The following is a 23,555-nucleotide window of genomic DNA, read 5'->3' as shown; positions in this document are numbered from 1 at the left end:
CACTTGAAATTACTAATGTGGTAATATCATGCTGTAAAGCAAGGCTGATGATGACTAGACTATCTCGTCATCAATTTCCATGAAAATTTGTTGGATGAACTATACTAGAATGTTACGCAAAGGTTTAAGACTAAAATAGTAAAATTGAAAAGTTTAAAACCGATTAAGTAATTTTTCCCACTTGCACATTCACCGTAGAGGAGACCACGATATTTTTTCGTACCTCAAAATAGAGGCACTGTATAATTTTCAATAATGATCTTTTTTATGTTCAATAGTAATTAATCAACCATAAAAAAAAAAAAGGAAATGCAAATGAATCGAGAATCCTTCATCACATTATGTATTAAAAAAAAAGTGAAATTTTTCTAGAGAAGATAAAGCATTACTAGATACCTCAACCGAACTTGGATTCGCATTTTCCATTGCATTCTTTGCTCTGCGAGATTATTCATTCTTGCAAGTAACAAATGTTGCTACTAGCAATTATATACGAAGAAATGCCCTGAATGATACACATTTTACTAGAGTAGATTTGGATCCCAATTTATATACAACGGATCCTAATGATGTAAATGGGGAGGGTAATGCTGCAAATGATGATGTAGCATCTGATATGGCACGTTTACGTGATCAAATAACTATGAATTTATAAAGTAATTAAGGATATTTGTAATTTTTAAGGATAATGAGCTTCTTTCCTCAAAGCATATGTTATCATGGTTTTATTGTAATGAAAGTATTCTTATTGTAATTGAGAAAGAGAGCACGTAAATTTTTTCCATTTGATATTATTTAGCAAAAAAAAAGAATTTTAATTTTAATAAAATTGTTTACACATCTTTAAAATTGTTGTCAAATATAAATTAAAAAAAGTCGTAAACATTCTTTTTTTTAATTTTAAACAAATAAAAATTAAAATATTTAGATTATTCACCAAATGGGCTTTTCAAATGTGTTTTCTACCAAACAGCATTTCTCTCAAAGTTGCTTTTCAAAGCGAAATTTACCAAACAGTCTTTTACATTTCATTCAAAGCCTTTTTAGGCCAACTTGCTTTGATTTTCCCAATGAAACCAAACGCCGAACCAAACGCACCCTGAGTCTTTTTCTTCTCATTTCTTGTCCTTTGTCCATTTAAAGTTTCTTTTTTTTTTAAATAAAAAAAATTTGCAAGGGAACCCTTTAAGTGACGATGAAGTTATATCTAAATTCGCTCCGTTCCAAGTGTCCCTGGAGTTTCTCTGCGAAGAAGACAAAACTTTCCCTTATATAGCCCAAATTGATATTTTTGACCTCACCGCTGGGCTTTATATGGGCCGTGGTTTTCTATCACTTAGGCCCAAATAATCCACAGGCCACAATTTGTGTCGGCCCAAGATGTGAAGAAGGACGTTCTCTTCTTGGAATATCGACGTGTTTAGGTCTCCTTCCTAAGTTTCGACTTTCGAACACTCATAATGCTCTATGCATTTGCAAAAAAGAGAGAGATGCAAAGACAGAGAGAGAATAAGTGATCTCATAATAAAGGAGTAAGTCTTTAATAGATGAGGATGCGTCAAAACATTGTACTTTTCAATATATAAGTGATTGGCACCGATTTAAAAGTTTTTGCGTAGTTCGGGCTTAAGGAGGGAATTGATTTTCCAAGCATGCCCATTTCAGCCTTTAAGTTGTGTAAGTCTAGTCGGGCATAGTAGACTATCAAACCCATAATCACCTCTAAAAGAGATTAAGTACTTTTCAAGTGCGTGCTATTTAATACATACTTTTCATTGTGGTCAAATTATTTTTTCCATGGAAAAAAGCATGTAAATTCCAACAACTCGTTAGTAGTGATACCTTTGAATTAGAATAAATATTCTCTTACCTATCTAGAGTTAGTGAATTCTCATTTGTTCGGCATAAAAATGGCATGCATGACCATTTATGCTGGTAATATCTCCATCTAATTAATAACTTTCAATTCATAATTGCAACAATTTTTTTGTGGTGAGTAAATTATTTGTCTTGCTATTAATTTCATACATTAATTAACTTAGTATATAAAATATATTTTGAAGTGACTTTCGATACAAATGATTATTTATATGTAAATGACTTTTTACCCGATACAAAGCATTTTCATGATATAACAAAAATCAGCTATTTACAATAAACCAGGCTAAGAATTTTGAATCCAGCTCACGTACCGCTCTAATGGGCGAACGGCCAACCTTTGGAAAGAGCAAGGGCTGACTCCTCAATTCTCAATTCCTAGAAAGACCAGTCAGGCACTTAAGCTATGATAAAATGCCCTTTTTGTTTTCAAGGAATGGGGAATATATGGTTTGACTTGACTGACTCAGATAGCTAGGGAAAGAAAGGGAAGCTGCATGAGGGTCTTGCTGTTGTGCTATGGGAAACACACCGGACTTGCCTGTCACTATAGCGTGGCCCGCTTCAATACCCTACAAGCATTCACAAAACACATGTGGTCGGATCATCCATGTTCTATACCAAAGTCATGCACACTTCTAAATTTGTTCTCACTATCACAAAAGTGTAGCATAGACAGTGGTTAGTATACATATGCAAAATCTAGAAAAGCTAAACTTTCGAGTATCTCAAGAACTTATTTCCCAACCAAAGCCTAAGGTAACATTTTACGAATTAAAACATATTGTTGTTTAAAGAATCATTGGTCATAGCATCAGTTGAGACCATTTAGCTGATTCCGTGCATATTAGTTTGTGACAAGATCAACTTGGACCCCTGGCCATTTAAGAGACACCTGAAGTAATTTAGTCACAATAATGCCATTTTATTTAAATTTATGCGGTGGACATTGTCTCTATGCTGCTCGACGATCGCTCTACAAATTATACGTAAGTGAATATATACAAATAAATATAGAAAATTATCATTACACTATCATTATCAATATTCTTATGTGTCAAAAAGAAGGAATGCACAGCTTCTACTACACCTAAGATGCATTACGTATTAGCATTGAGCAGTCTATCTAGACGTTTTACATATGTCACGAGTACCGAACACCCTAGCTCCGCAAATCACGCTAGAGAGAAATCTAAAGACGAGACAAAACTAAGCGAGCTTCTTACCATCAAATTCAAAGATGTGGGGGCTACAGTGACTGTTGAGAAGTATTTGCACATACATGATACCTCATCTGAAAAGGAGAAGAAATGGCATGAACCGCAAAGTGAGGTTTCAGGATTAGGGAAAAAAAAAAAACAGTCCAATCAAGCCCGTCCTTAATGTCCTTGACGTGGAATCTTTCTCCTCTCTCTCTTCAAAAACTGATTTCCAACGATACACACGTTTCCTTCACCGAAAGAGAAAGGAGAGAGGACTATACAGTTTCCCCGGAGAGAACATAGACTTCCTGCACGCTGTTTCTGACCTAATGAACCCACTAGTGTTCAAAAGGCTTTGAGGATAACTGGTGACTTAGGAAATATGCGTGGATCCTATTTTTTTTAGGGGCGCGAACCCAATACGTATTTTCAGACGGTTTTCGTGGCTTGAGAGGCAGGGAGCTCTTGATTTTATAGCAAGGGCCCAAGCAAATTGGTATTTGTATCGTTCCAACTCATGGCTTTTAATATCTCCTTCTCTTGAACCAAAGAAAACTCATATCCGAGTATCGTCTAAACCAAAGTCTTTCTTCTAGACTCGCCATTTGCAAAGTGTATTTTAATCAACATCACGATGAAAATTACGACGTGGGTCTTAACTATATTTCAGGAACATGTTCAATTTTTGCTTGCCGGTGTCTTAAACTAAATCCGCAATTTTAATTATCACTATTATTGAGATGCATCCTCTCGTATGATCTCTATACCAAACTAACATAAAGTGCTTCGAGAAGGTGAGGGCGCCATGTCCTGTGACCATCCCGGGCTTTAATCTTATAGGAATGGAGGGTTGGATGAATCGCAAACTAGGGCCTTGAATTTATTTTTAGGGAAAATAGTAGCAAAATTTTTACCATGCGAAGTATTTATCATTAGAAACTTCAAATTGATACATTCCTAACACATTTATTTAAAACTAATTTTCTTGTAATAAAAAAATTCAAACAAATACACCATGTCACATTTATTGCAAACTGACTTTCTAGTCACAAAAATCCTAAATTAATACACATATGACAAATCTACCATCATTTAACTTCCATCCAAGAGAATATCCCTTTAAATTGCCGACGCGGAACATGTGTGGCAAAGAACTCGGCTAATTAGCACGTGGCATGGAAATTCAACATAAATTGATCCAATAAACGATGTTGTTTTTGAGAAATCAGATCTACGGAAATGAACCAAGATCAGAAAATGTGCCAAAATCTACTAGTTATGTCCTGGAAACTCCCTCACGATTTGAAAATTGCTTAAATCCTTAATATTCCCCAATTTTGCCATAAGATTTTGGTAGACTTGTCATGGAAACATCAATTTGACATTAATGTGGCATATATATATTAGTATGAGATTTTTTTATAGCTTGAAATTGATTTAGCATAAATGTAATATGAGCGTCAGTTTATAATTTTTTTTATAGTATTAATCATAATTTTTTATATGATCACAAGTTAATAGCACTTTTTCTTCCCCACAAAATGAAACTCCTCCTGGCAAAAGTCCTGACCATAAAAGGGAAGATTGTTGACCGGAGGTCTCGGCAAAAGTCCAAAATGAGCTCTGGCTAACGTGTTTCTTCAATAAATCGTCCTATTCTCTCCTTTGATGGGACGTCACTACCCTGATCGAAAAAAAGTGTTAAAAAAATCTTAAATTATATATATATATATATATATATATATATATATATATATATATCAATTTAGTTATAGATTTTTATATATAAAGAAAAGTCTTAAATTTTTTTATTTTGCATCAATTCGGTCTTTTTCGGTCAATTTTGATCCGATTATACTTGACCGGCCACTAACCGGCTAATGTGGCCTAATCAACGCTAACGTTGACAACTTTTAATAATAATTTTAATTTTTTTAAATTTTTTCTTTTTCTTTTTCTTTTTTTCTTCTCTCCTCCTTCCTCCAGCCGATCACCAGACCTTCACGATCGGCCAAAGGTGACGATCGGCGAGCCTCACCAGCCATGGGCGAGGCCGATCCTCGCCAAATCCCGCGAGGGTGAGCCTCGTTACCCAATGCGAGGCCACCCTCGCGGCCACTAGCAAGGTGACCGGCGAGGTCAACCTCGACCTCACCAACGTCGCCTTTGGCCGGTCGCCAAGGTCCGAATCGACTAGAGGATAGAGGAAGGAGGAAGAAAAAGAAAAAATAAAATAAAATAAAATAAAAAATTCAAAAATATTAAAATATTATTAAAAGTTATCTTCATCGATGTCGATCAAGTCATGACAGTCGGTCTGCAACCAATTAGCAAAATCCGACCAAAATTGGCCGAAAATGACTGAATTGACACGCAAGTAAAAAATTTAAGATTAAATTAAAACAAAAAAAAGATTTAAGACTAAATTGGCATAGATACAAAAAGTGGGCACAAATACAAAAGGTTTAGAACTTTTTCAACACTCCTCCCCCGGGTCGACAATAATCTATACGCAAGCCGCAAACATTATCTCCTCTGCTTACGAATGCCACAAGGTTTCACACCTCTCGAGTCTTAAATGAACATCTTCTGAACATCCCCCTCTCTCTCTCTCTGTGTGACTGATCTCTGTGTCTCTCTCTCATTCTCGTGGCGCGTCTCAAAAGATCGGGCCTTGAGAGGGTCCCGCTCTTCCCAACCAAAACCTCCCACATTTCGGGAACATCATCTCTGATCGATTAAACAATTACACCTCTATTGAAATTATTCCATTGTCATCATCGTGCAGAGGTACTTGTCCGAGCGAGAAATGGCCAGTCACTGGGCTTTGGCGAGTCTTTCATGGCTCATCTCATTCTTCCTCAAACTCATTTCCCATATTCCGTGGCTTGCATCATCATGCAACAACCAGATCTCGAACCCCACCACCGCTTCCGCTTCACACAGTGGCGCTAGCCCAACACGCTGCCTGGCGGTGGACGATTCCATGTCCATCATAGTAGACGTCTCATTGCCAACCGACGATGGAGCCTCATGCCCGTCGAATGCGTGCGGAACCGGAAGCACAACGACTGCCGGAAGCTCTCAGGCCAAAATGTTCGACTTGTCCCGTCCCAGCCTGGTCCACCCGATAGAGAAACTATTCCAGAGACAGAAGATGGGGAAGGTGGTGCTGGAGTTCGCCGTTTCCATGACCACGGGGCTCCTTATAAGCCAGCTACAGGGGTTGACCCACCTGCAAGCCAACGCGATTGTGCTCGCGCTCTCCCTCGGGTTCGCCACCTTGTGGAACGGCAAGCTGCTGCATGGGATCTGCCCTCGGGTTGCAAGCGCGTTGGAGTATATCGGAGTGGGGATCATCTTGGTCGCCTTCTTCGGGCTCGTGAGCCTGTTTCTTCCGCCCACCCTCGTGTGGGCGTGTTGGTTGTGTTGTGGCTTGTCGGGCCTGCCTTTCTTCCTGCGTCTTGTTCTTCTGAGGGCGGATGAGGTAGCGAGCAGCGCGGAACGGCTGGATCAAGGTATTGTTTAGCATGAACACCTATGTTGTTGGATTCAACAGTTCCGTGGATATCTGGAGCAGGCGCTCGGTCTACCTTGCATAGCTGCAGCGTACGATAACTCTCCCTCCCAGTTGAGCCTCTTGTCTCGTCGACGTTTTAGAGAGCAAATTAGAGAAATAATGTCCGTGTTGAAGCAAAGATTGCGGTTTACCGTAATTTCTATGGTGACAATTTCTTGAAATGTGTTTATTATGTAGACTACTTCCCGACGTCATCATATCTGTGTTGTTTAAGTAATTTATTTTGAAATAGTAAAATTATAATAGGACTCTGCTAGCCTGACCGTCCCTTGCAGAACGACAGTAGGATAGTCAAAGGCTAGCCACAAGATACTTTGGAGGAAATCGATACACCTACTCAGCTGGTTTCTATTTTGACTTAATGTTTTTTTTTTAAATTATAAATTTCTATGTTTCCTTATTGCAATATCAAATTGAAAGACCAAAAATCATTTGAGGACCCGTACAATTAATTTTATTGAATATGAACAAAGAAAAAATAAATTTAATACCGAAATATAAATAATTACAACATCACTTATTAAAAAAAAATATTAATGTCATTACATAAATCTATTAAATTTAAAATATGAAAAAAAAACACTTCAAACATTAGCTTTACAATTAATAATGAAATCATTGTGTAATGAAATGGCTTCTAATTCCTTTCGCTCAAATTAAATTGCTCTAGAAGAACTTTCTAATGACCTAAAATTAAGACCAAGTGATATCGATTATACATAAAACCAATGAAGTAAAGAGAAAATCAAGGTAAGAATAATGAATTAGAAGAGAAAAACATTACTTTGCTAATCCAAATCTCATAGATGAAGATGTGCAGGGACCGAAAACATTACAAAATTAATCTTAAGATCACATGATTCAAAGCTAAAGTTTTTTTTTAAAAAAAAAAAAATCTATTCTCCGTTGATTTTCTTTGGCTGGAGAATAATGTAGACTATTTTAAAAAGTTGCAATTGAGTTCTTCATATATTTCTTATAATTTGAATATTATCACTTTGATTTTTCTTTAAATAAGACAAGAAAATCATTTTTATATGGAAAATGCATTTTCATATAAAAACAAAAACCTGTTAACTAAGTCTCCCACCTTGAAGATAGAAAACGCTTGGCTGATGTTTGACAGTCTTTTTCTTGGCTGACGGTACCGTCAACCAAGCATTTTCCATTAAAATATTAAGATTGATTTATGAAACCGATATATTAAATAATGTGGTAAATTATAATTAGGTGTTGTGTATGATTCACTTATTTAACGGCCTCACTTAGAATGTCTCAAAATAATCAGCATGCTAATTTTTTTACATCAATCTTGACATATATAGCATATAGCATTATTATTAAAAAAAGCGTATGCCATTATATGACCGCTTGATCATCACTTTAGTTTGTTTGTGAGGTGATATCAGTTTGCTTGTGACGTGGTATTATGAATGACATAATTGAGGACCTTCTGTTATCTTAAAATGAGCAAAATGCCTCATTTTTTTTCGGCAAAATTTACACAAAAACATGGTTGCACCATGCATATATATCTCCCCATGAAGCACATAGGGAGCTTATGGACCTCTATGGCCACTGCAAACGGCTGTCTCAGGTCATCTGACCATAGGGGCTAGAGAGAAGCCAGTCGATTTTCTCCTATCTACACTAATCTTTTACATAGAAAAATCATGTGATTGTCAATAATGCAATAATAACTCTGATTAAGAGAAATGAATTTTACCTATTTATTGTTAGTAAATTCTCAATTGATAGAAATTGTTAAAATAAGAATGCGTATGTGACCATTTTCATTGATAACATCACCACGTAATTAATAAATTTCAATTCAAAACTGTAACATTCTTCTTTTTGTGGTTACTTATACATCTTGTAATTTCATATAGAATCGGTAATTTTAAGTAACTTATATATAAATTTCCATATAACCGATTATTTATATGTATATAATTTTTCCCCTGATTTGAGTAAGCATTCTAATAATCCAGCTAAAATCAGCTACTACGAATAACCTGAGCTAAGAATTCGTATCTGTTTATGGGCACGAGATGCGAGAGCCAAATATGCCCCGCATGCATTTACAAAGTTCATGTGGTCAGATCATCCATGCCCTACATCCAAAGACATATACTTTCAGATCTGTTTTGGTTAACTAAAAGTGCAGCACACACACTGATTTATATGTACGCAAGCAAAGTCTAGAAAGGATATACTTCTAGGGGTACGTTTGGTTCAACATTCTCAAAAAAAAATTAGTCTCTAAAGCTCCTTAGGGAAATACTGGACCATTTAGCACTTATTTTGAAGGGGCTTTCATTTCAAAGTCTACCTTGGGAAGGCTGAAAGCCCAATACTAATTGAGACTAACTTTGAGCTTTCAAGTATTTACTAAATGCTAAAACTCATTTTTTTTTTCTTCCAAAACCATCATTATCAATTTTTCAAAATTTCAATTTCGTCCTTCATTAATATTATTTTTTTTTTTCTAATTCAAAAGGGACCAAACCCTTAGCCGGACCGGCTAAGGGCTATGGCCGTCGACGCAGCCGATTTGGTGTCGACAACCGCTAGTCCGACAAGGGTCGCCCAACCCAACCAAGGGTTACCGAAGGTTGCACGACCTTGGGCGACCCTTGGTGAGGGTCATGCGACCCACGCGACATGCATCCTAAGTGACCACTGCCTAGTCTCACGTCCTCAAGCGACCCTCCTCGGGTGTCGCGAGGGTCACGCGACGGGACCTAGGCGGCGGTCGCCTAGGTTGCGCGACCCAAGGGGCATGCGACCTAGGCGACCGCTACTTGGGTCTTGTGACCTCACACCGGCCCTCACTTGGGCGTAGTGAGGGTTGCACGACAGCGGCCATCGGTTGTGTGACCCTCGCGACACCCAAGCAACGATCACTTGGGTTGTGTGACCCTAGCCAAGGGTCGCCCGAGGTCAGCTAGGTCGCGTGACCCGCGTCGGAGGTCGCCGGACATCGGGCGACCTTGACCAACTGCGCCAAATTTGGCTCGTCGACTGCTGTAACCCTTCGTCAATCTGGCAAACGGTTTGGTCATTTTTTAGAAATATATATATTTGCCAAATACACATTCAACTCAAATCAAAGTCCATTTGCAAAGAGATTTTAACAAACACAATTTGCATTTCCTCAAATAACTTTAAATTTTAGTATTTGTATTACACCCAAAGCCTATTTAATTTACAAAGCTGAACCAAACGCACCCAAATATCTCAATAACTTATTTCCCAGCCAAAGTACATAACAGCAATTTACAAATTGAAAAGAATGGCAGCATTCCAAGAATCACTGGGCATAGCATGAAGCGGGACCATTTGGCTGACTCCGTGCATATTGGTTCGTGACAGGAGCAGCTGCGACCCCCCGCCCATTCAGGAGGCATCTGAAGTAATGTAGTCGTGGTAATGCCGTTTTATTTATATTTCGGACGATATGGCATCTCTCCTACTCCACAGTCGCTCTGCAAAATAGAAACAAACGAATAAATATGGATCTATGTAAAAATTACGACTACACTATTCTGCATGAAGGACTATGCAGCTTTTAGTACAGCTGAGCTCATTGCGTTGGTTCAATTTTTTTGTATCAGCATCAAGCAGCCCGTCTATAACATCGTATTTTACATTTGTAACTAGTGCTAAGCACTCAAGCTTTCCTGGCCAGGCCAAGAAGAGAAAGCTAAGACGAGAAAACTACTGTTCTGGGGCTACTGTGAGTTTTGAGGAGGATTTGCACATACGTGATACATCAATGGAAAAGGAGAAGATAAGGCATGAACTGGCAAATAGAAGTTTAGGGAGTTGGGGAAACACAATCAAAAGCCATGAGGAGGCCCTCACCCTAGAAAGCCATTTCACATGCCAAAAGTTGTTTTTATGTTCCCATCTCTGTTTCAATCACTTGAAAGGCTGATTTCCAACAGTATACATTCGTTCACCGAAAAGAAAGGACTATACACCATTCATTGCCTCAGCACGAAACATAGTACCAAAAAGCTTTGAGGATAAATGGTGAAACCCCTAGCTACCCCCCCTATGTCTTCAAAATCCTTACAACCCTAAAACTCAAACAGAACCATTGGGTAATATCGAACTTGGCTATTTTTATGTGAAATAAAATTTTATATAGTAGAGAAACTGCTTTGCAGATTATAAGACGGTGATAATAGGTAACCAACCAGGACCCCAAAAAAGGAGATCACCATTGGAACCAATCATGTGGGAACGGATGAAGATATAACTCCATCGTCACTAAAAGGATTCCCTTGCAATTTAAAAAAAAAAAAAAAAAAAAAAAAAACTCTAAATGGACAAAGGATGAGAGGCGAGAAGAAAAAAGACTCAATGCCTTGGCATGCCCAAAGACTGGCTTACCTGCAGCAGCGGCAGCTCTAGGCCATATCGTTTGCTGGACATTGGAAGTGTCCGTTATCTCTCCCCACATGCAAACTTCACCACCAATCACAAGTTTTTGTTTGGAAGCATCACTTATTCCTTCGAGGGGCTCTGCAGTATACACTTGATCCCATGGCACATCTAAATGATCTAGATACCAAAAACCTTGATTGCTGAAAATGCATTTAAAGCCCTTTGCGACAGCCTTTGGACATACACCAGCTCCCAGCCTACAGTGACAAAAATAAATTAGCTTGCAATCAACTTGTCTTGAATATTGATCAAAACTTACCAGTTATGTACTATCGTCCTTGGATTAAGGCTTTTCGGAAATGCATTAAATGTTTCCTCCCTGAAGCAATTGAAAATCAACATCATACTCTACATACAAATGTTATGAAAAAAAAAAGCTGAACAACAGTTAGGATGTCTGAATACCATGTGCAACAAACATCAGTGCTATTAGAACATGGTTTCGTTTTCTAATTACCCATGACTCTTTCATTTGTGCTCTTTCACATTGTTATATTCTAAAACATTCTCTACCTCTGGAACCAAGGGCCACAAGCCTGAGATAACCACTTACTATCTAGAAAATTAAAGCAGGTAGAAGTTAGTAAACTGGATCTCCAGGCAATGACCCATTAAATTTAATCTAGTTCACACATCATTTTAGCAGTGAATCCACCAAACATCTTTCAAAATATGGGCCCAAATATAGGGATGTGTTCACAAAGTGCTCTTTTATAAGTAAACACGATGACATTAATGACTACTAGTTTGAGTATTATTTTCATTTTTCTATAGACATGCTACAGAAGTCTGAAATGCTCTCTTGCATGCAAAAGTGATAGTCCTTTAACACTCAACAACATGTCATCTCACAAGACTGCAATTCCATTGAAATATCTTTCTCAAAATGATGCAGAAACCAGTGTTGAGATGCGCCTCTTAAACAAATGTTCTGTCATATTGGTGTGGAGACTCGATGTCAACTAGGAAAATTGGCAAAGAGAAGGAGAATAACATGTTCAATTATTGCTAAATCAAAAACGATGTGCAGAACCAACTGTCTCCAGGAGGTGTTAGTAACATGTGCATACCAGTTGACAGGGGTCCAATTTTTTGAAATGGCAATTTCTTGAGCTTTGAGGACAAAATACTCGTATGCCTGTTTACTGGTCATGTTATGATTTTGGAGCCTGCATTTAAAGCAACCATCATTTTAGCATCTGACATGAGTTGCTAGAAGCAAGTATTGAAGACTGCATTAAGAGAAACGGGGGCATACAGGGAAAGGTATCCCCACAGAGAAACAAGTTGATGCTAAATCCATACAATTTTCAACGAAAAACCCTTATAGAAAAATTGCATTTTTGAAAATAAATAGTTCGATTCGATACCAAAAAAAGAAAAAAAAAAAAAGAACAATGAAAATTGCTTCCAGACAGTAGCAGTGATCTCAAGAGATCTAATTAAAAGTGTCAGGTTACGGCCCAGTTACGTCCTCTATTCTTGAGGATCCTAATAATGGAAAGACTTGTTAACTCCATCCAAATTTTCTAGAATAAAATTTCTAATTAACTGGGAGATATTTTAGTCATGGTAGTAACACAGTCTCACAATATTTCAAGATCGAATAGGTTGCATGCTCATTCACAGCAATGAAAAACCAAAAGGCATTCCTGTAATTGTAACTTAACAAAATAAATAAGTCTGTTGCAACAGTTTTGAAATAAGAACTAAGACCATAAAACAATAATGAGTTGGTTGAAAAGACAGCTTAGTATATGATAAAAATAGAGAATAATTTCAATGTCCCAGGCCAAACTTCCGGAAGTAGAACAAATCTCAAGTAAATTAGTTGATTAATATACCACTGCTTCACATGAGGGGTGGATGTCCAACAATCTGCAAAAGAAATATTAGATAATAATAATCACTTATATAGTTTGTGATCATAAAACTTAAATCCAGAGAAATGTCTCAAATTGCAGAATGCTGTCATTTCACAAGTAGATTATCCTAGCCCATTAGATATCATTTGACATTACAAGTGTTTACGTGCTGCCCTGATCTCACTAGAAAATTAGGTGGCATTTTTCAATAATATTAATAAATTCTTTATGTTAGATAATCCCATGTCCATCACATATATGCAACTCCAAAATGTCTACATGATCCTTTAACAGCATACAGAGGATGACCAGTAGGTGAAATTCAGATTTCCAGTTCTTTTAAGTAAGGGACCAAGCATAAACTAAGTAGCAGATATATTCCTTTTAAAGCCTTCCATTTTCTTTATTTTGTTCCTCTTGTGCTAACACCAATGACATGGGATGGAAATGAGGATATTTGTGACGGTTTACCCAGAATAAGTTAGCATTCTGAAGAAACTAAAGGATAGCCCATATTCACAGATTAGAGACAGTGACAGAAACAAGAGCCCCTGTTACATTCCTAATCACATACTGCAAAGTACTTCTAAAATTGTGAGGTAGAAAAGGTCTACTGATCATTCAGTAGATAAAGAACGAATGAATGCCAAAGAAAAACAGAGATGCCAAGGTCACCTGCACTAACCTGTGTTAACCTCATCACCACCCAAATGAAATAGCTCAAAGGGGAAAATTTTTCTCATATCTGCAAGATAGGATTTGGGTTAGATCTAAGTGGCGCATAGATCATCAGGAGATTACCAAAGCAATAGGGAGGATACACTCTTACTTCATGCATTTTAGCTCTCAGAGTAAAGCATGAACTTTCATAATTTGATATTTGAAATATTAAGAACAAGCCAATGGGTACTTAAGTCATCAGATATCAAAGACTCATCAAACAAGCCCCTTCCCAACCAAAATGAAGGAGAAGAATGAAGTTTCAGCAGACACCCTAACATCTCAGGCATTTACTAAGTGACAACAACTCCTTCCCTACTAAAGTAGTGCCTTGTCCACGCAGAGATTTATTTAAGAGCAAAGCTTTATGCTACAAAAGTTTCACACATGTTATTACTCAAGTTGACACGGCTTTCTTCCTTCAGGAACTCATGAAACATAAACAGCTATGTTATAATCGATGTATAGATTATTCATACATCAAAGCAGCAACAAGAACGCGCAATGGAAGATTTAGCACGGTAGATAAAGATACTGGATGCCTAACCTGATAATAGGCCAGAAACTAAGTCAAAAGTAGTACTTTTGGAAACATCAAGTGGCTCTCTACAGGATGTAGAAGGCCATAATTCAGGATACCCTTTTCCCCTGTATCAAAGAACATCAGAAATTTATGGTAGCTTATTTAAGATATACGACCTAAAAACGTCCGCATAGTCTCATCACAGGCTGAAAAATCTACAAAAAGGAAATGGCTTACCATGATTCTGCATGACCAGGGACATCTACTTCAGGCATCACATGGATTCCTAAAATCAATTAAGAAAGATGCTCAGCAATTACTACAATTGTACTAGCAGTGATAATAAAAGTAACTCAGTCATAATTATAAAATACACTCATATAGTAAAGCAACAGTTCTAAGGTCTACTAGATTTATTTGAGTTTTTTGTAGCAGTTGACACAAGCAAACAAGTTCAACAGACATATCAAATTTATAAAACTACAATTGCAATGAAATACGTGTGAATGCATTCATCAAAACCTCAACAAAGAAATGAAGGTGAGAACATACCTCTACTTTTGGCAAAGCTTCATATGGTAAAAGCCAGCAAGAAACAAAAGGACAAAGTTAGTACATCACCGGGTGTCAAATCCAGGAAGTCAATCACAAAAGGAGAAGAATTTGCTTATCATGGGACAAGCAATGGATATCTTACTTCACTATTTCATATGCATCCTCAACTGTATATCGCTCCCATCTTGTATACGCCCCTTGCCACAACTTAGGATAGGTAGGCACTTCTAGAGGAAATGACTCTTCGTCTATGATGTGCCAATGAAGGACATTCTACAGAATGTAATTCCCATGGGAGGAACACATTCATGGGAATTGAACGAGCAAAACATAGAATAGTGATCAGTGGAGTGTTACAGGAAAAGTGCACTGAGAATAAGAGCAAGAAGGGATTGCGAGTTTGTCATATCTTACAAGTTTAGCATATGACATGGAATCCAGTATGTGCTTAATCACATCGATAGGATAGTAGTGCCTCGATGTATCTGTTATGAAAAATGCCATGCCGCCAATAAAATAAACATCACATAATGTTGGAGGATGTTCACCATTCAACATGTTCAATTAATAGGATCATTGTTCTTACCAAGTAGTAGTCCGCGATATGCAAACCTTGGCTCATCTCGGATATACCACGGAGCCTTGTGCACGAGTACCAACTTTGTACTATAATCAAAGGTACATAATTGGCTGAATGTCTGAAACGATGTGAAAGAATGTTTGATAAAGATGCCTCACATATCCAAGAAACTGTCGCTTGAGGATCCACCAAATACAGAGATTACACCTTGGAAATATGACCAAAATACTACTGAACAATACATACAAAGAAGATATATTCTTACAATGCCTCTGACACAGAAATGGGTGATGGTGGATGAGAACTGTGAGTTTGCAGCATAGAATGTAGTACCCAACACAAGCTTACATTTGGCTTGAAGAGTACCTTCTGTTTTTTTGTAAACCATAAACTTCTGCCAAACAGAAGATTCCATGTTCTATAGATGAGGTAGCATTAGGATGCCGCCCATCACAAAATCTATGCTTGTAACTGTTTGACAATTCTAAGATCACATGCAAAAATAATTTTCTCAGTATTACAACCACTATCACAATGCACAAATCTAGGTCAAGAAAGGAAAGGGGGAAAAGAAAAGGAAAAATTCCTCTAGCATCTTACCACCACTAGCAAACCAACAATCAACTATCATGGCAATGCAATACCACATTCAAAATATATCAATACATGAAGAGCGAGTTTAAAAACATTTGTGCATACCTCCAACCCTCGTAATGCACCATAAACAGTGTTTGCCTGCAGCAAAGGGAAACACCTCTATTACCACATGAATATCTCATGCTCTCGTGCAAATGCAGGTCAGTGTGCTTATGCCCGTATGTTAAAGGCATACTAGACTTTGTCTAGGGATGGAATTGGACACGTGAAGATGATTTGGCTGAAACCTCTGTCTCTTTTCAATTCAGCAAACTCCACAATTGACCGTCGAAGTTGGTCATTTACCTCAATTGTGGCCTCTCCGGTGATCGACTTGCCATCGCTCTTCGTCACGAGTAAAGTATAGCTCTCATCCACCCCAAGTTGAAGCTGCAAAGAGAAACACGCACGCTCACCAACGACTCAAATTTCACATCGCGCAAGCGCGCCAATTTCCGCCCACTCAATCAAGCAAGCAATTAAACAAGTACATATATCCGCATCGCGAACCGGACGAACGAACCTCCTCATTCGCGGAGCGAACCACGATCCTCAGCCTCCCGATGTCGTACCCGGACGCCTTCTTCCTGAAGGTGTTGAAGATGGAGAAGACGCCGCTGTGCTGGAAGATGATGCTCTTGTACCGGTCGAACGCGTCCTTCACGATCCTGGAGCCGCCGCCGTTGCCGCCGACGACGAGCGCGAGGGCGGGATCGACGGAGAGGGTGTCGGCGCCGGTGGTGAACTCCGCCGGGAGCGGCCAGAGGTACGCGAGCTCCTCGCCGCCGCCGCCCGCCGAGAGGCTGGGCGGCGGGAGGAGGAGGAGGAGGAGGAGAGCGAGGACGGCGAGGCCGGGGAGGACCGGCCGTGGAGGCGAATCGGGCGGGGGCATGGCTCCGATCGGAGGATGGATCGAAGGAGGAGGAGGAGGAGGAGAGTTTAGTTGGAGTTGGAGTTGGATATGGAGATCACGTGTGAGGGGTTGAAAATAAGCAGAGGATAGCGTTTGGAATCTCTCTCTCTCTGTGCAGACGGACGGAAGGAGGAGACGAAGACGAGACGAACGACAGAGTGTAGTGTCTGAATCGAAGCAGTTGGGGGGCTGGACCTGCCCGTCCACCTACGTCTCCCACTAATTCTTTCCTTTTCTTTTTTTCTTTTTTTTTTTGGAGTTATTGTCTGCTAGTTTCTGGCTTTTTTTCCATTTGTTGTATAAGGGAAGAATGGAATCTCAGGGTGGTGATCACGCCAACGGCAAGTCATCTTTGCTGATTTGTGAATCTATATACAATCTATCCATTTCCTTTTATTATTCAAAGAATATTCTCATGCAATCAACTCAAATCTGTCAAAATGGATCGTAAATACGTTTCTTAACTTGTATTTGATGGACTGAATTGTTATATGAGTTAATTATGTTCAGTAAATAAGTCATAAATAAATTTCAAGCCGTAAAATCTAAAATAATATGAGTGTTAAATGAATTCGCAATTGACTTAGACCCAACTAACTTATATAACTCTCTCTTTATTTTCTGCACTCTGCCCTTTCACCTTGATTTGAGTATAAATTTCCTAAATTGAATTAAATATGGAAGTATTCTATTAATATAAGTTGGATTGGATATGGGTATGGGTATGAATACGAGTGACTCAATTTGTATTGCATTGAATTAGATCAAAACGGATTAAATAAGTTAATTTGAGCCAGACCATTTTCAATCAAACTTAAATCGACTTGATTCACTCATTTGATGTGTGTAAATTAATTTCAAATAAGATTACAAATGAAGGATTGCAACCAATTCATGAATTATGTTTTATTCCTTCTATACCAACTTGTTTCGTCAAAGATAAAAAAAGAGCAACGGATCGATTTTTGTTCGAGTGCACTTCCAATTCCAAATTCACGCTTTCTCCGAAGGACGAGTGCACTTCCAATTCCAAATTCATGCTTTCTCCGAAGGACTTGTGTCCATCACTTTTTGGCTTCATCGTATCGCCTACTGTACGTCTTTGCAACTTTGCGTCTAGCCGCGCGCTTTGCTTCTTCCTAGATTTTACCACTATTCCTTTGCGGCTCGGGAAAAGAAAATGAAAAAAGCCACGCGCATACCGCATGCGTGAGAGCAACACGCGGCATGTGCATCTTACTCTGTTGTAGTACATATCAATCTGATCTATGTTTCCAATGCTTTAGCGACCCACAAAAGGTTTTCCCAAACTACTGTAATCGGAAAAGCTAGATCACCTTTTGTTTTTTGTCAGTTTGAAAATAAAACCTTTATCCGAGTCTCAGACTCGTATCATTCGTACATTTTGAATGAATTGCTTTGTGTTTCTACACAAATATTACCCGAGTCGTGAGATGTAAAAAGTAAAAAGAAATATGTATTTTTCTTCTTCATAATGAGCCTCAACAAAAAGATAATGTCAACATTAGCATGAAATCTGAAAGGTAAAAAGTAAAATGAAATTTGTATTTATCTTCTTCGTAATGAGCCTCAATAAAAAGATAGTGTCAACGTTAGTAACAAATTTACGGATTAGTACTATCAAAAAATCTCAACTTGGTATAATCATATCATATTTATAATAAATTAATTTTCATGTTATAAAAAAATACGCCAGCGCCATATTCATCCAAGACTGATTCTGTGGCTCAAAAAATTAGTCCATTAATTTTGTGCTACTGAATTGAAAAATATTTTGTTCTTCTTTTCTAAAAACCAACGGCACTAATTACAAAGTTGCAATTACATAGGGAATGGAGCATTCGGTTTCTTTAATTTTGCGGAGTCCTACGAGTTGCACTCGTGGGAAGCAGGGTTACTCCCACGAGAAAGGACAAAGATTTATTCAAGCAGGATTAAATAAAAGAAAGATAGTCTTGAGCAGACTTTAAAAGGCTCCCGCCATCGGGCGGGTTGCCCCCCTCCGCGCGCGCGCGCGCGGGGGTCCTCAGACGGGGCTTTTTATCTTCGTGGTTTCCCCACAAGAAACCCAAGGAACAAGCCCGGAGGGCAATGAAGACAACCCCAAGGGAACCGAAGCCCTTGAGGGGTGGGCCGAGCTTCCCCCCGAGCCCAAGTTAGACCTGAGCATGTCCTTAAATTGCTTCACCCTGAATCAGGCATCTCAGGGTGCCCAATTAGCCCCCATTTACAGGGGGTTTAACTGGGATTACGGAATAAAGTCCCCATTGGGCTTCCCCGCCAACCCCTCCAAAGGAGGGGAGCCTACCTCAGATCCCCGTGAAGCCATTCTCCTAGCATACTAGGCTGGGTTCAGAGAAATGAAGAGGCCTGGCCAACCCCCCACCGTGAGCGGGTTGGCCAGGGTGGCGCTAAACAGCATCAGCCTTGGCTTAAAAGCCAGCATTAAAAAAAGATTTAATAAAGAAGTAGTGGAGGCAAAAATAAAAATTAAAAAATAAGCATGGCCAGCTCTTTAGATGATACCTTTGGGACCTTTCGGGGCTGTTTGGTAACACTTCTTTTTTTTTTTTGTTTATGAACAATTTTTCTATTTTTTTGTTCCGGGAACAAAAAAAGAACAAACGTAGCGTTTGTTTGTGTTTGTGTTCCAAATTTATTTTTTTTTCTCAGAACATATTTAGAACGTAAACGATTTCTTGTTTCTCGAACAATTTTAAAAATAAAATTTCTCTCTCCTCTCTTTTTCTTCTTTTCTTTTCTTTTTCTTTGGCCGGTCGCCGGCTCGGCCATGGCCGGTGGTTGGCCGACGAGGGCCGCAGCCTCACCCAGCCACGGCAAGGCTCGCTGCCCCCGACGAGGCCAAGCCTCGCCATGGTTGGGCGAGGCTCGGCCCGCCGGGGCCGTCGAGCCTCGCCATGGCTGGGCGAGGCCGCCCTCGTCCTCGGCCGACCGCTGGCCATGGCCGAGGCCGGCGACCGGCCAAAAGAAGAAAAAAAAATAAAAAAATAGAAAAATAGAAAAATAAAATAAAAATATTAAAAAATTAAAAGAAACAAAAAAAGAATATAAATTTACCAAACGTGTTTCTATTTATTTTTTATTCCCGAAACAAGTTTACCAAACGCCTTTTTTGTTCGAAAATTGTTCCCCGGAGCATAAATTGTTTTTTTATTTCTATTCCCTGAACAATTTTTGAACAGAAATGTTACCAAACGCGCCATTTTTGTCTCCCGGGACGGCGTCTTTCCCCTCCCTTCTTGCTTATTTTCCCTTTCATTTCGCAAAAATTATGATACTTTTGAAAAAAAATTTAGAAATCATTTTTGAGAAAATAATAATATTTTTTAATATTCATCCGAAACTTGGGAATGAAGTAAAAAATATTTTCCGACGTTCAATATCTAATTTGACTTTCCTCCATGCACTTCTTTTGATCATTTTTTTTGTTTTAATTTTAATTTTAATTTTTGTTCTTTTTTATTTTTAAAAAACAATTTTTATTTTTATTTTTAAAAATCGAATTTTAAATTATTTTTATTGTTTTTTTCTTTCCTTTCCTTTTCTTTTTTATTTTCTTTACTTTTCTTTTTTCTTAGCCGCTCGTTTCGGGCGACAAATGGAGAGCAACGCCTCAAGCCTCATCGCCGATTCACAAGGGCCAAGCCTTGCCACCTTTTGGCGATGCTAAGCATCGCCAATCTTGTGAAGCCTAAGCCTTCGCAACCTCTCGCACGCTCTAGTCACCGTGGCTAGTCATCAATCTTCACCGGGGTCGGCGACCAACCAAAGAAGAAGGAAAAGAAAAAGAGAGAAAATGAGAAAAATAATAAAAATAACTAAAATCGATTTTTAAAAATAAAAAATAAAGTAGTAAAATGAAAAGGTTTGGTGAAAAAAAGCAAGATGAAAGAAGATATAAAAATTAAAAAACATTTTCTCCTCTTTTAGAGAACTTTTTTTCCTTAGTGAGAAATGTTTTTCATGACTAGTTCCTTTTTCATGAAACGAACTCCGGAAAATCCGAAAATGTATTCCTTGAATTTATTTTTAGTGAAATGAATGAAACTTAAATATCAGAAATTGCACAAAACTTCATATGACTAAACTCTAGGTTCAATCTAACCTCTTTTTCCTCTTCTTTCCTTTTGGGTGGCTTCACTAAAACAATAGTCAAAACTAATTGGAGATGGAGATGGAGATGGAGATCACATGTGAGGTGTTGAAAATAAGCAGACGATAGCGTTTGAGATCTCTCTCTCTCTGTACTAGGGGCGATGAAGACGGAGGAGACGAAGACGGACGCGCGTCTGAATTGAAACAGTTGGGGGCGCTAGACCTGCCCGTCCAGCCCACCTACGTTTCCCGCTATTTCTTTCTTTGCTTTTTATCATTTAATTTTTCGGAGCTTTTTCGTATGTTAGATTTTGGCGATATTTCCATTTGTTGTGGAAGGAAAGAATGGAATCTGAAGGAGGTGATCCCGCCGACGGCAAGTCATCGTTGCTGATTTGTGAATCTATGCACAATTTATCCGTTCCTTTTTATCATTCAAAGAATATCCTCATACAATTAACTTAGACCTATCAAAATGGTTCATAAACTCATCTCGTCCCGTATTTAATAAGTTAGATTATTATATGGATTAATTATGTTCAGTAAATGAGTCACAAATAAGTTTTGAACGGTAAAATCTAAAATAATATGGATATTAAATGAGTTCGCAACCTACTTAGATCCATCCCATCTGTATAATTATCTTGGTCACCCAATGCTCTCACCTCGCCTTGAGTGTGAGCTTTCCTAAACTGAATTAAATATGGAAGTGTTTTATCAATACGAGTCAGATTAGATATGAGCATGAGTCACTAGATTTGTATTGCATTGGAATTTGTCAAAACGGTTTAAATAGTTCGATTTGGGTTAGATCACTTTCACCTAACTCGATCCAACGGTTTGACAAGTTCAAATTAATTTCATGTCGATGCATTATCATATTCGATGATTGGAAACTCCATTTTCTAATATGTATAAAAATATCCTATCCATATCAAAATTCGAGTAGACGGCTCAAACATGAAATTTTTTTTACAAATGAAAGATGGCGACTAATACATGAATTATGTTTTATTCCCGCTCCTAACTTGTTTCGTCGAAGTTGAAAAGATCGTCGGATCTATTTTTGTTCGAGCGCACTTCCAAATTCATGCTCTCCCGAGATCGAAGGTTCATTGCTTGATTTTTGCTCCTTCCTAGAGTTTGCCACTACTCTTTTGCGGTTCCGGAAAAGGGCCAAAAAACCACGCACGTACCGTAACGCATGCGTGAGAGCCACGCGTGGCATGTGCATCTTACTCGCTGAGTATAAAGAAACCATATCAAACGACCTATGTTTTTTTTTTTTTTTTTTTAAACTGACCCATGTTTGCAATGCTTCAGCTTTCAACAAAAAGTTCCCAACTACTATAATCGGAAAAGCTAAATCGCCTTTGTTATCAAGTCGGGCAAATAATATTACATGGCTTTGTTATCACGCCCGGGACAGACTCACGCCCGATCCTCCGAGCACGCGAACATCCCACTCTGGTCGATGCAAATGCGACTTCCCAGGACACGTCGCCGACCCATTCATTTTTATTATGCATGCGGAAGCGAAACAAATCCCCTGACAACATTTAACTTGGGATAGAAAAGCAGGCAATCAATCACAACCAAACAATCTTTCTATAAACACATAGGTTTATATACAACACTGGATTGTCTACAAAATAGACAGGCTCAACAACTAGGGAACTGTCCTATGACCAACTCGTCAGACACGTTAACCGATTCTTCAGCCTCCACCTTCCGAACTCCAAGACTTCCAATCCTCCACGACCGTCATCTAGGGACCTGAAACATTATCCCACAACCGGGATGAGACTACGTCTCGGCGAGTCCTACCATCTAAAACTCAATTAGGGAGAAAATACGCCTCGGGCGCTCTAGCCACACAAATAGAATAGAGGGCTTACCTCGCCTCGGTCCCTTTCCCCGCACGTCGCACAATTCATATTCAAACAATGCTCGCACAAGCTGAAACTACCGACACTTACATCGGTCTATCAATTCAATCAATCCAATCATTCGCAATGATTCAATTCCACCATACTATCTATCTTTCCATTTCAATCCGTACTATCTATCAACCATTACTATCTATCATTCAATACCGTCTATCAAACCAGTCGTTAATACGACACATGCTCTCCAAAGCTGTAATATATAGACGGTAGCTCACACAAGTTGTATAGATAGATAGCTCACCAAAGTCAGAATCGATAGATAGCTCGCACAAGCTGTATAGATAGATAGCTCACCAAAGCTGTAACTGATAGATAGCTCGCACAAGCTGTATATATAGATCGTGCTCGCACAAGCTGATAAAACGATCTTAGCTCACCAGAAGCTGCCATATATATATGTATATGTGTATATCATAATTGCTCGCCCAAGCTGATACATATATATATAAACCAATTCATATCTCAATTCAATCAATCAATCAATCCAATCGATTCAAACTGGTCATACAAACCAATTACGGTGCTAAAAGCTAACACCGGGTATTTTTAAGTTAAATACCAC

At 38.6% G+C, this 23,555-nt stretch overlaps 1 protein-coding gene across 1 annotated transcript; it reads right to left on the bottom strand.

The window, feature by feature from the left end:
• Positions 1-9,806: 9,806 nt before the first annotated feature.
• Positions 9,807-17,072, bottom strand: LOC120295321 (beta-hexosaminidase 1-like). The gene is given in 16 exon segments (XM_039316345.1): positions 9,807-10,113; positions 10,116-10,148; positions 11,062-11,312; positions 11,375-11,434; positions 12,186-12,284; positions 12,960-12,993; positions 13,666-13,725; positions 14,248-14,348; positions 14,461-14,509; positions 14,776-14,792; positions 14,921-15,051; positions 15,193-15,263; positions 15,365-15,476; positions 16,058-16,093; positions 16,301-16,384; positions 16,518-17,072. Coding segments are annotated over 16 exon segments (1,647 nt in total). The 5' UTR covers positions 16,887-17,072; the 3' UTR covers positions 9,807-9,973.
• Positions 17,073-23,555: the final 6,483 nt, after the last annotated feature.

The sequence above is a fragment of the Eucalyptus grandis genome, chromosome 7 (assembly GCF_016545825.1).
Source record: "Eucalyptus grandis isolate ANBG69807.140 chromosome 7, ASM1654582v1, whole genome shotgun sequence".
Taxonomy (NCBI): domain Eukaryota; kingdom Viridiplantae; phylum Streptophyta; class Magnoliopsida; order Myrtales; family Myrtaceae; genus Eucalyptus; species Eucalyptus grandis.
Note: the sequence above shows the minus strand (reverse complement) of the source record. Positions and strands in the feature narration are given on the sequence as shown.